A 14,151-nucleotide genomic window follows, 5' to 3' on the forward strand; every position below is an offset into this window, starting at 1 on the left:
AGTACTCCTGTAAGAAAGTGTGTGATCCATTGGACTTTTTGTGAACAATCCCCAGTGAATATAGGAAAATCAGAAATATCATCCGGCGATCCAGGGACGAAAAAGTGCCGCTGCACAGGGTAAAAGACGGTCAATCGGTACGGACGGTGCAGCGATCCTCATGCGGGCCTCCGCCGCTGCCTGATTCTTTGCTGTCTTGTTTTGGATCGATGACTTGTGTGTGAGGTTGAAGCTTCCCACTAGTGTGCATGTGTGTTATGTGTGCTCAGCTAAGAGCAGCGAGCACAGTGCAGTGCACTATGAGGGGGGGGGGGGGGGGGAGGTGGGGGGGCACGGACTAAACCACTACCAACATCATTCATATCGCACCTCTGCCTTTATCGGATGGTCAGCCAAACAATACTTCTCTCTTTTCTTTTCTTTTTCATCGTTTTTTTTCTCTCTCTCCCTTCTCTCTTTTTTTTATAGTCAGTTTTTGTTGATCACTCAAACATATCATAGACTTCAAAAAAGAATAGCTGTGTAGCAATAAATTAACTGCAAAATGAAGACAAGCTTACAACTCAACATGGACATTTTTACACACCGTGATGAATTTTCTCCTAGAAAGTATTTAAAAAAACACAATAGGCCCTAATACATTGTGATGATAATAATAATAATAAAAAAAAATAGTATCTAATTCCTATTGGCATTGGTTCAACTTTGGGGACTGGAGAGCTTATGAAAGCAAACTCAGGCAAGTTTAATCTTTTTCATAATTTCTCATAAAGGAACAGAGAGTACGCACAAATAATGAACGCACACACGGGTTTACTGCCAGTGATCAACCACATGGAGTTCAGCAAGATATAGCAAATAATTCAATTGCACAAGTGCGAACAATGTCGGATGATCAAGTATCGATGTGATCATTTCCCGTTCTTGTTTTCGTGGACGTCTGACCCTCACTGACCACAAACAACAATATCGTCAACAATACAGAATTAAAGTGGATCCAAGGCTTCACAACTCCATTCTCCTTTCTCGAACAATCTCGGAAACTCTAATTACATCCTTTATTTCCGAAGCCTCCCCCTGTTCCGAACCGTGATAAAGTGATAATGGTTTTATCCTCTGGTCAACAGGATTCGGTACTATAAACACGTTTAGTTCTATACGTCGATTATTTTAGTATGAAATTCGCCAGTGAACAAATACTATCAGTTTTGTTGCGATGCATGCGAAAAGAACCCAACAGGAGTCTGGAACAACGCCCGATACCATGTGGCTGAGTTCGCATTGTTCTATAGTATCTATAACCACATGATATAGGATTTTGATTTTTGTTAAACTGTTATTGCTTATGCGCATGTATCTTTAATATGAACCACCCATGTTGTTTTGTCAACTACACTTGATTTGGTTTTGAACGATTATAAGCAGCCTTAAGGGATCGTATAGTTTTGGTTGAGACCTAACTTCAGGTTTCTAACAATTTTTTTTGGTAAGATAATGAAAAACCTCTTATGAAATATGAAAAAGCATGTAATTCCATGAGGAATTCAACGTTTTTTTGATGAAAATTGGTTTTGAAATGGCTGAGATATCCAAGACAGAGCGATCCTTTATGTAAGACATGCTTTTATTACAATCGCTTTGAATTGTTTTACCTTGTTTTTTGGATGTTTCAGGGCCATTCTAAACCCAATTTTCATCAAATAAATTTTGAATTCCTTTCAAAAAGGTATGCTCTGTACTATTTCATAAGACCAGTTTACTTGGTATCTCGAAAAAAATTAAAAGCCCAATTCTCATCTCCACCAATATACTGTACCATCCTTTAAAATCTTATCGGTGACATTAAAATAAGACTATGGTGTGGATAGCATAAGAAGGGGATACGGGCAATTGCGGGGCAAATATCAAAGAACTCGCAAACCTCTGCTATATACCAGCAACAGTTTGTTTTAATCATATACTGAATGCGAATGGGTCATTAATCTCTCACCCTACAAAAATAAACAACTGGAGACGGATGTGAGGATCTCCCGTGTCTCTTTCGAAAAAGTACGACGGCATACGTGAAAGTCTGTGCCGCACCGGAGGAGCCTACGAAAGTAAGTCTGCGAAACTGCAAAGCTTCAACTCATTATTTAACAATCGTTATCATTGCAAAGCAAGAGATTAAATGGCTTGTGGGGCAATACCAATATATCTACTAGTATTTTATTGCAGTAAAATAAAATACAAACGAAGAGCAGATGTTTTCCTGAAATCGGATAGCAAATCCATGTCATCTGATAGTTGAAAACTGGAATATATTTGGTCTTAATAACACATAATTGAATAGTCTTAGTTTGGCATGTAATAAGGCCCTATGGGGAGGGGAGGGGGAGGGAATGGAACACACAATTAGGTGAGTTGATGATGTCATAGGCCCATAGTTACAGATGTTCAATTGGGTTCCACTGACACTTTCTCCTGCGACAACAAGTATTGCTCCCATAAAATATCTGCACGCTATAAGCTAAACATCGAACCCTATTCTAACCACAAACGTAACTTTAACCCTAATCCTCATCCTCATGCACCTCAAACTAAACCTAATACCATTATGACAGCCTTAACCCTATAATCCTATAACCCTAACTCTAACCCTAAGAATTTAGAGACAAAAAGACTGGAACAATATCATCTCAGGAGCCGCGAATGTGGTGTCACCGTTCGTTTGTATAAGCAAGCCACTCTGAATACTCCATCATGTATCGTCAGTGTTAAAGGACAAGTTCACCTTCATAAACATAAGGATTGAGAGAATGCAGCAATATTAATAGAAGACATTAGTGAAAGTTTGAGGAATAATTGGACAATCGGTGCAAAAGTTATTAATTTTTAAAATTTTTGTGTTGGAACTGCTGGATGAGGAGACTACTAAGGCTTGCGATGTCATATGAGTACAACAGTATAAGAAAATGCAAAGAAAATTCAACATATTTTCACTTTTTTTGCATAATAAAAGAGCACTTGACTTGCCTCTTTCTAAAGGCAATGGGAATAATATTGCCCATAACATAATGTCAGTAAGGAGTCAAGGGAATGTGTACTTTTTTTTTTTCAAAAGATGAAATTTTGTGAAATTCTCTTTATATTTTCCTTATGTACGCATGTGACATCATACACTGCAGTAGTCTTATCATCCAGCGGTGACTGCACAAAAGCTTTAAAAATTCATAACTTTTGAACGGATTGTCCGATTTTCCTCAAACTTTCAATGATGTGTTCTACAAATATTGCTACATTCTCTCAATCCTTATGTTAATGAAGGTGAACTTGTCCTTTAAATTCTGCATCGTCCTCTGTGTTTGATTTTTTTTTTTAATAGTAAAATCCAGTAGACTTTAGAATGATACCGCCTCTCTTTTTGGAAAACAATCTTCCCTTCCAGACAGGCGCCAGAATAAACATTTTAGAATAAACATTTTTTTTTTTATTTATTCTTTTTCTATATATACGTAGATCAACCGAGTGTTTCTCCATGAATGTCCATATGATTTATACTCGCAACAAGCCGGTGTAGCTTACCCGGAAAGGTGTGACAGGGCCTAAACTTAACTGCGGGTGAATAGGACTTGCGTGTGCAACTCCGGGTAACTACGGGTGAGATAGTATGTGCTAGGTACTGATGTCATGTCCGGGTCATCTGCGGGGACCTCCGGGTAGCAAATAAAACATTCTTCGCAAGTCGCACCCAAGGATATAATTGCCCGGAAAGGTGCGACAGGGCCATTACAGTGGGGAAAAAAAAAAATCAAATCTCTGCGTATGGGTGTTTTTGCACTAGTTAGCTTGTTCATATGGGCTTGTACGTTTCACTCTCTGTTCTTTGATGCTAACTGCTTTGTTTATTTTGTATACACAATTATAAGGATATATATATATATATATATATATATATATACATTTTTTTTTTTTTTTTTTGGGAGGGGGGGTCACTTGGGCTGTAGAATTGCACAGTCGAGCATTCCTATGCCAGAAAGTCCTTTTCACAACCGGATGAAATTAATCGCAGACCTATATACTGATTTAGGATTTTCGAAATTTCTTTTTATCCAAATTGGCAAAAAAAAAAAAAAAAAAAAAAAGGGAAGGAGAGGGAAAGATAGAAGGAGGAGGAGGAAGAGAAGGAGGGGAGTGGGAAGGTGAGAGATAATTGGGAGAGACTGAGGGGGAAAAACGACCTCCTGCACATTACGTTCAAACTTAACATACTCACATAATCGAAAATTTGATGGCAAAATGGGTTCAGCGTCATTTTCTGGCAGTGGCGGATTCGGGGGGGGGGGCGCAACCGGCGCAGTCCCCCCTTTATTTGTCCCCCCTTTATTTGTCCCCCCTTTATTTTCCATGAAAAATAAAAGAAATAAAAAGAAAAACAATGAAATGAAACCCTTAAGTGGCACCAGGAATATTAGTTGCGCCCCCCTTTACAGAATTCCTGGATCCGCCCCTGTATAGTAAGTCCGTCAGCAGATATACCGCAGAATTAAACCTTTCCAATGATAACTTGCTTGGTACATAACAAAGAATATTAATCCAGTTATGATGAAAAATTCCATCTTATTTTCTTATTTTGTTTATTGATGGTTTTAAGCAGATTTTATCACAAATATCTCAAATTGACAAGAATGGAGATAAGTCGTTTTGCGATCAAACTCTTCATATTGAGACCTGTACCTGGTGAAGTAGCACCAACAACCGAAAGTGCAACAGTCACATGATAAAAATAAGGTGGGCAGATGCTAGACTGGTCGTTAGCACCGGAACAAACGTTAAAATAACAATAACACGCTCAAACATTCCTCTACTTTTTACGATGTTGTTGCATCAATTTGAAAATAAGTGAGCACAAAAATGGGTTTAGTGATTACAATAATAGTACACAAAATGGATGCGTGAGGTTCCGAAGTTTTCAATAATGCATGCCATGTATTAAATTCCCCTTTACACATAGGTTCCTGCTCCAACGTAGATAATACCATGGTAACTATCATAAACAACAACAACTCGTATACATTTATTGTAAGATTGTTTGAGATAAAGAACAAAGGAGAATAGAATGAATAAAATGGAATAGAATGAAGAGGTTGCGGGAGGAGGAGAAGAAGAAGAAGAAAGCAAAAGAAGGAGGAGGAGGAGAAAAGGGAGAAAGTAAGAAGAGGAAGAATCAAACGAATGTAAGTTGTTGTGAGCCCTCCGCGGTAGAAGTCGTATAGTCACAATCGGTGTTTCGTCAGTCTCCCCGCAAGTCGAATTCAACCCACATCAACCCTCAGATCAGTGCAGGGAAAACGGCGCCCGGGGCAAGCGCGAAAATTGCGCCCCTAATTTTTGAAAAAGTGTTCAACCCCAACCCCATCCCGGTAGGGACTTTAAAAAAATTCCACATGATATGCTTTTTCAAGCACTTAAAAGGGGTCTTTTGAGGGTGATTTAAATGTAATAAATTTTGATAAATTTTGGCGAGCGAGCGCAAGGGGTCTTTTGAGGGTGATTTAAATGTAATAAATTTTGATAAATTTTGGCGAGCGAGCGCAGCGAGCGAGCCGAAAATTTTTGTATTTCAGCTTTCCAAACTTGGAATTCTTGTCATTTTTTGCTCATTAAATCTATACAAATCTAATCAAGATATAGTAACGGCCTTATAGATAGCGATTTATACCAACAAACTGAGGACTTGCCCCCCTTGGCCCCCCCCCCCCCCCACCGAGATACGTCACTGGATCAGTGGGGATCCAGGCGGCGACGCACCGCCCCCCCCCCCCTTTATTTTGTTAAAACAAAATAAATGAACTTTTGTTTTACGGAAATCCTGGATCCGGTCCCTTAAACAGATTGTACATAAACAATGATACATCATGCTACAGTCCTGTGAATACCAGCATTACTAGCAGGTTGTCTCTGGGAATGATTGGCTTAAAACCTCATTGTGGTTCCCAAGGCTAATTTCTAGGTTGTCCCTATATTCCACCTCAACAAAACTTTCACCTTTTCCACATTACTATCATTATTTTTTATTTATTCATTTTTTCTTTAAGCAGGCATCTCTGGGAGCACATCAAATTTTCATTCACTCTCTTTTGTTTGTTTGGTGGTTTTGTAGTGTTTATTGATTGATTGATTTTTCTTTTTCGGGGGGGGGGGGGTCTATTAAAGCAAACATATGAAGAGTTTGTTTGCAAAAACCGATAAGTCCATTTTTGAAGATTTTGAAGTACGGTCTCTGTCATAAAGTACAAAATAATACCTTTTAAATGATATATTGGTCACTACATATAAAGGTACATTTTTGAAGTTATGGTCAAAAGAAGCAAAAATTTTCTTATTATTCTCTTTATTTTTCTTGACCTTTAACCGCAAATATCTCCATTTGACAATTTTGGACTTATCGGTTTTTGCGATCAAACTCTTCATATTATGAATTTACTTAAATGCAATACATTTTATCCTTGCCATGGTCAGCCTGTCATACATAATATTTTCGCGACATGAAATTTTTGCAAATTGGAGTCAACGGCCTTTTTCGCGGCATGAAATTTTCGCGAGTTGCCTCTAGCATTCAATGCATGTAGTGTAGACAAGAACTTTCGTGCGCATTTTAATTTCGCTAATCTTGACTCTCACGAAATTTGCGAAATTAAAATGCACGCGAACATTCCTTGTTTTGCAGCTATTGTGGTAGACATTATTTGCTCCTCAGGTTTACACAATAATTGTACTGCCTAGTAATTTTCAAACACGAGTCAAACTGACAAAGTTTCAAAAATGTTATGAAACATTTTGTGTCATCATGCATAGGCCTAGTAATCTCACGATAATTTCATTTTTTGAAATCATTTTACTTTCTTTTTTGTAGTGGTGGTGGTGGCTTCACCAACAGATCAAAGTACAACAATCTTACAAATACAGAATTAAGAGAAATAAATAGTATGTTCACTTTCATAATGAAAATGAACAGTATGGTATGTTCAGTTGCAATTACAATGTACATAGTTTCCCTTACTCCAAAGCAATGGACAAAAAGTACTTGAAAGAAAAACAAATACAATGTACTCACACACACGAACACTGTCATGCAAACATAAACATAATTACACACACACACTCACGCACTTACACAAAAATGTATTTAATGTGTAGGTTAAAGGGGATGGCTAGTAACTGATCAGTGGGAATCAGTGGGAATGCTGGGGGATGATTGTTTCAATTCTTGTGGGATTCATTTAAGAGTACATTATATATCCATTGTTGTGTGAAAATTATTTGCTTCAGAACGGTCTCATATTCAAGTAATGTGCAGTTTAATGCCCCGTCACTGTACAGGCATGCTAACCAGGAAACATTAAACTGCACATTACTTGAATATGAGACCATTCTGAAGCACATAATTTTCACACAACAATAGATATATAGGCCTAATGTACTCTTAAATGAATCCCACAAGAATTGGAACAATCATCCCCCAGCATTCCAACCGATTCCCACTGATCAGTTACTAGCCATCCCCTTTAAGAGTGTATGGCAAAGTTTGAGTCTTTCAACACTATAACTGACTGGTGTATATTGCACCTATTCTCCAGCACATGTTTCACCCAGACTGCAAATATGGAAGATTTGGGCAATGTTCTATGAAGAGTTATAATTGATTATGTACAGTAGTTGATTTCGATCATAAGTCTATGGCAGCATGTGTGGTAAGGATATACATTGTAGTTGATTTCTATCATAAGTCTATGGCAGCCTGTGTGGTAAGGGAATTTATAATTGATTATTAAATTTTGATAACTATTTTTGTTAGACAAAAGTGACAAAGCAAAATATAAGAAAATTTAAATGCTGTTCATATATTATTATAAAGGCATGCATTCATTGTAATATGCCATTAATATTTGTAATAATATCAGGCAAAGAAGAAATTAAACATGTTTTTGTAATATGTCCACATATCACACAACAAATTCATCGGCAACGAGAAAATAGATGTAAAAGATAAACACATAAGTGGAGAAAGAATACACTTGGAAAAGAACTCTTGTGAAAAAAAGAGAAAGATCTCGTACGAGCTTTAATGCGCATTCATCAATTTGTTTCTTTCATTTGAGATAATATATTACAAAGCACAAGACAACCACAGAAACCAACTGTTTTGTGTCACACAAGCTCAGGAATTGGTTGAGGCTTTTAAAACTGAACTACGCATATAAAGTCATCAAATGGTTCTACTTAAGGTATGTAGTAGCATTACATACATTATATGATACAACTCATCCACTTTCAGCAATGAAGGTACACAAATGCAGAATCGAGCTTTACCAGTTTCTGTATGAACTTTACAATAGGAGAAATTGCTTACTCTCTGTTTTTCTAGTTCTTGGCAAACATGTATAGGCGTAAAGACGATTCCCTTAAGCATAAAACTTGGACGAGATTAAAATTTCAAACCAAAGAAAATTTAGAAATGAAATGACTTTACTTCCTGAAAGCATTGAAACAAAATTTGATGGCTATGTATGACTTTGAGCACAAATTTTACAACCAAAATAAATGGCAGCAACTCAAATACATAACACAAATAAACGACAGTAGAGAATCTTATATTTGCAGTATGACAGGGTAAGGACAGTAAATTTTATAAAGAGGATCTCAAACAGACTGGAGACTGGACTACATGATGAGAAATGGTCTCAACTTTGATGAGCTCAACAAATGTAAGGTGCCGAGTACAGAAAAAATATAGCGGACTTAGAACTATGCAAATTGAAAGCAGCAGGTGAGGAAGCAAGTTACAATCACAAAATGGATTGCGTAACTTGCACTGTGGCGATGTCCCTGCGTAAGCCACAGCTCTAACTAAAGAGCACACACAAATATGCATATATGGGACTATGGATGGAGAGTGCACATGAGATCAAATACCAGTTTGTCCTTTGTTGACAACAGAGCAACATAAAGCAGACCCAAATCCCCTAAGCACCCTCCCTAATCCTAAGTGCAAATGTGTTTTTGATATTGACTTTAAAAATGATTTAAAGAAATTATGAATTCACACTGTAATTCTGATATCACAACAAAACGAGAACACAAAAATACCACAGGCAGGAAACATCACTACATTGGTCAACACAAAGATTTTGCCGTTGTGTAGAGTTGAGGCAAAGCATCTATGCTGCTTACTGTGTTTTCATTCATAAGTGTGGATGAACTGCCTTAAAAAAAAAAAAAAAAAAAAAAAAAAAAAAAAAAAAAAGAATGAAAAAATAATTTGCTACTGCTGCTGTTGTTGGGATGATTACACTTAGATACAGATATCTGGTGGTATAATAACTAATCAAACATGAATTAGACATACAGCTGTCAGGAAATAAATTCATTCAGAAATTTACAGACATGTTGATTGACACTCCTGTAAAATGTGTCACAAATAGAATGCTTTGAGCTAACATGCAAGGACAGCAAGGGTAATCTTCAGTAACTGAAGTTAATTACAGAAATTCAAGAAAGCATTCATTTAAGATTGGCAAATATATCTTCACAACTGAAAGTGCACCCCAAAGACTGGTTTGACTCATGGGATGCCGAAACCTGGTGTGTCCAGTGAAAAGTCCACAGTGAGGTCAGAATCTCATTGGCAACTGATCAAGAAAGGAGAAAGTTGCAGAGAGCTCACAGGACTGCCATAACCACAGATGTGAACAATTACATTTTCCATGATCCATTTTTTGATCGCATGTCTTTCACAAACACTTTTTTCTTCTTCTTTTTTTGACTGCCCTTGTGGTATGCTCCAAAATCAAGTACATAAGCTGTTGCCAAAATGCCTCTAGGTCAGGGTTGGGGATAGGACAGGGAAAATGGTTGTCATGTTAAACTGATATTTGGGGTCTCAGGAGTGGTAGAAATCTCAGCTTTTTGAGTGGTGGGGAAAGTTGTTTCCTCTCTTCTTCAAACATGCTGAAATAAAAGAGGACAAATTTGCCATATTCAGAACCTTGGGAGTGGTAGAAAGGCTTAACTTTTTGAGTGGGGGGGGGGAAGTATTGAAATTCGAGTTTGTGTTTCTTCTTCAAATATGTAATATAGAAAAAGAAAAAAAAAAGAGAGAAAAATCTACCACCACTCCCAATTGTTTCCAAGATACAGCTTCTGGCTAGGTGCTTGTAATTTCTAGCAAACTGTGAAAATGCAGGTAATTATGGGAGGTGAAGAGGAGGAAAGGGAAGGAGAGGAGATAAGGGAGGGGTAGGGAGAGGAGGAGGAGGAGGAGGCCCAAGGGTTGGTATAAGATGCTGATGGATGCAAGGGGAGGCGGTCTGGGTCTTATTTGGTGTAGAGTTTGGCCAGCGTCTTCAGCTTTTACCACACTGTACATAAACAGGTGATTGATGGGGATTTAAAGGGAGAATGAGAAAGGGGAGGATGAGGAGGAACAAGAGGGGTAAAGGACTTTGGTGGATCCATGGGGAGGAGGTCTAGGTCTTATTTGGTGTGGAGCTTGGCCAGTGTCTTCAGCTGGAGGATCTTGATGTCGGCCGCGCCGAGGTCCATCTTGACGATGCCGTCCTCGGCGTCGATGTTGATCAGGGTGCCGGTGCTCTCCCGGTCCTCGCCGATGATGACCTTGACCTGAAAGACAACCATACAAGGAGATAAAGTCGCTTCCAGGGAAATTACTGACAAATACATACTGATAGCACTGTAGTCTGCATCACTAAACAACAGTGCGCCCTTATTGGTCAGCTTCTTGTGCATGGACTCAAGACTTAAATTTAAAGAACTTATCCAGTAATACAGTGTACCTGTTTTAATGGGAAACAAGAGTCCTTTAAAGAGGAAATCTACCCCAAAAATAAATAAAGTCTGAAAGAAAGAGAAAAACATTCCATACAGAATGTTCCAAAGTGACAATATCTGATGTGAAATACGGAAGATATGCCATTTTGAAACTTCACATCTCTTCAGAAACATTTTTTGACCAATCCTTATGAATATTCAAATGAGCGAACTGATGTCATATCCTCAGATTTTTTCATGTTAAATATGAAATTGGGAAAAATTGATAGTTTTAGCTAATACAGCTAAAGCATATTCCTATACCACAACTATCAGAGGGAACATTTGTTCTTGATTATTTTGGGTGGTTTTAAGGCAAGTTCAATATTTATACAGCTGAAATATGAGATTATTGTCATTTCTATGTAAGAAATGAAGAGGAAAATGTGAGAGCATGACTTCATCAACTTGCTAATTTGGATATTCATAACGACTGGTCAAGTACCAGGATGGACAGCGGAGGTAACTTACCCGGTCGGTCTTGGATGGCATGACCGGCTCGAGATGCTGGGCCTGGACATTGACCACTCTTTCCTCCTTCAGCAGGAAGACGGAGCACAGAGGTCCCTAGGAAACAGACCAACAAGTTACCATAGTTGTTACAAGCTACTGAAATCCTTGCATCTGATTGGCTGAGAGCAAATTTGTCACAGAAATGTGGCAGTTGTCACTGATGAAAAGTTTTATGAAACGGGGCCCTGATGTACTACTTAACCCTAACTAGGGCGGGGGGAGGGGGGGGGGGGGGCCTCCGAGGCCCCCCCTCGACGTTTCGCGTGATGTATCGCTATCGCGAGAAGCTATCGCCGCGACGTGTCATGACTTTTTTCTTTCGAGTCTCCCGCATCTTTTGACACCAAATTTGCGATGCCCAGGTGTGCGGTTCCGAAGTTGCGCATAAATATGCACGTGCATGTCAGACAAAAAATTGCTCCAAAACGTGAATTTGTGTACAATTTCAATGCAAACTGTGTTTCCAGGCAAATTTCATAAAAGCATGATTATTTTGGGGTTTTATTGATTAAAATCAATTAATAACGCATTTTCTTGTTCAGAACAATGTCACGGACAAATTTCATCGAAAAAACAATGAAAAACATAAAGCCGAAAAAAAGAAATACATAAGAAATTAAAAAAACAATAAAATACTTAGGAAATTTTTTCTGATTGCGCAATTTTTTTCTCTTACATTTGCTAAGGACACTAAAAAGAATATTTACACAAAAAATGTGCCTGTTTTGAGCTTTATTTAGTGATTTATACCAAATTGTCTGATTTCATGCATCATTATGCATAAATTAGCATAATTTAGTGTAAATGATAATTTTTGAAAAAATTAACTTCATGGTACTTTAGATTACATCATAGGCAATGCGTGTGCCAATTTTCGTCGCGATCGCGCGGTCGACGGCCGAGATCCGGAGGGGGGGCCTGGAGGCCCCCCCCCCCCCCCCCCCCCCCCCCCCCCCCGGCTCTATCATCTACCTGAATAGCCCGGCCTAGTTAGGGTTAATGATGTATGGGTAATGCATGGTGATAGCAATTGTAAGAAAAAGTAGATCATAATCTCAAGCGTACTCTGTCATCACCACTTATTGGAATTTCCCACTTGGCTTCCCACTTGGCAGATATTTATGAAGTCCATTAGATTCTTTGAAAGTACTACAATTTCATTCAACAATTGTTAGTGTTGATGCATATACCAACCAAATTTGGTGTAGAGAAAACCACAAATTAACATATATTGTTACCACCTTTTGTAGAGTGTTGAATGAATGTCATCCGATTTGAAGTTTGACAGAATGTTGATTTCATGTCAATACCACATATGAACATACCTTCTACAACACTGGTGGTTCACCTGCCTACCTATGCAAGAAAAATGGGCAAATAAAGCTAACTCCCATGGTTGGCCCCAGGTAACCAGCAATAGTCAGCAAACAGTATCAACCAGGCACATTGTGCCATACGAAGGCAAAGAAAGAGATGCTTCACATATGTGACTATGACTACTGCAATCATTGACATTACGGAATGATTGTTATTGGTTTGTACACAGGGTAAAGATTCACTATGCCTCTTGGCCACGCCCTCTTACCTGCAAGCCCCTAATCACACCCTCCTTCAGGATCAGGGAGGGGTCGTCGGAGTCTGTGATCTTGACGACGATGTCGGTGGTGTGCCAGTCGGACTGGGAGGGGTGCATGGCGTCGCCCCCGGGGGTGTGCGGGTTGTAGCCCAGCGGGGATGGGGCCATGGGTGTCATGGCATAGCCAGAGGGACTGGGACTTGCCTGGAAGCTGTTCGGTGATGGGGTGTGGTAGGTACCCGAGGGGGATGGGGAAGGCTGATATGATCCGGGACTTGGTGCCGGCTGGAAACTACTTGAAGGGCTGGGTGTGGCTGGAAAGAAAAAAGAAACATTTAAAAAAATTGATGAAAATGCATAAAAACAAAAACATCAACAACAACAACAAAACCAACAAGTTTGGGTAATTGAAAACAAAAGGAAATGGCTGATTAAAGATATTGAGGAGACAATACAAGACAATTATACAAGAAAGAAACAACAACAAACAATGACAAACTTAACTAGAACCTAGACTCTATATCTGGATGTTGAAAGAATAATGTACACAATAGAAATTGAACTTCAAAGAAAATGTCATCTAGGCTAAAGAGTATGTATGCAACAGTCACTGAAATGCAGCAGAAAATCTGCACGAATGAACTCAGCAAAAATGAAGAGAAGTTTTGGCACGGAGAACTTACCTTGAAAGCTCCCAGGCGAAGGTGACTGTGTCTGGGCATACGGTGAGTAAGAGGACTCGCTCCCATACATCCCCGATGCACTGTTGGGCGTGGCAGGGGTGTAAGGACCCTGCCCAGGTGACTGGGGTTCCCCTGAGTAGCCCGGTGTGCCTGGGGTGGTGGAGCCATAGGGCTGGGGGGACGGTGACGACTCGTCAAAGCTGTAATCATAGTCGCTGTTCCTGTAGCCAATAATGAGAGTGACAAATGAGTGTCAGCCATTCAAATTTTATCCCCTGTGAAAAAAACTAATACTCACTGATATTTCTTTTGCTGTTGTTTGTGTGAAAATTAAAGGTTTTCCTATCAGTAGACATGTGATACCTGATGCATGTATAACAAACTTTTCACAACAAACTTTCCAGCATACCTTTCAGCTAGCATACTGTGCAAGTCAAGCAACAACCCAACTTATGCAGTATGCCAGATGTCAGAGACAAATGCATGCAAACCATTCACGTTCTCCGAGTA

The 14,151-nt window shown here is 39.0% G+C and overlaps 1 protein-coding gene across 1 annotated transcript in view; it reads right to left on the reverse strand.

The window, feature by feature from the left end:
* Nucleotides 1-10,319: 10,319 nt before the first annotated feature.
* The window catches only part of LOC140226300 (transcription elongation factor SPT5-like), a 33,476-nt gene continuing 29,644 nt past the window's right edge, over nt 10,320-14,151 (reverse strand). Inside the window, exons 21-24 of the mRNA XM_072306797.1 lie at nt 13,642-13,862; nt 12,968-13,272; nt 11,341-11,436; nt 10,320-10,662 (exon numbers count right to left, since the gene is read on the reverse strand). Of these exons, the coding sequence (XP_072162898.1) occupies nt 10,516-10,662; nt 11,341-11,436; nt 12,968-13,272; nt 13,642-13,862 (769 nt within the window). The 3' untranslated portion in view covers nt 10,320-10,515. The remainder of the gene's footprint in view (nt 10,663-11,340; nt 11,437-12,967; nt 13,273-13,641; nt 13,863-14,151) is intronic.

The sequence above is a fragment of the Diadema setosum genome, chromosome 3, assembly GCF_964275005.1.
Source record: "Diadema setosum chromosome 3, eeDiaSeto1, whole genome shotgun sequence".
Classification (NCBI taxonomy): domain Eukaryota; kingdom Metazoa; phylum Echinodermata; class Echinoidea; order Diadematoida; family Diadematidae; genus Diadema; species Diadema setosum.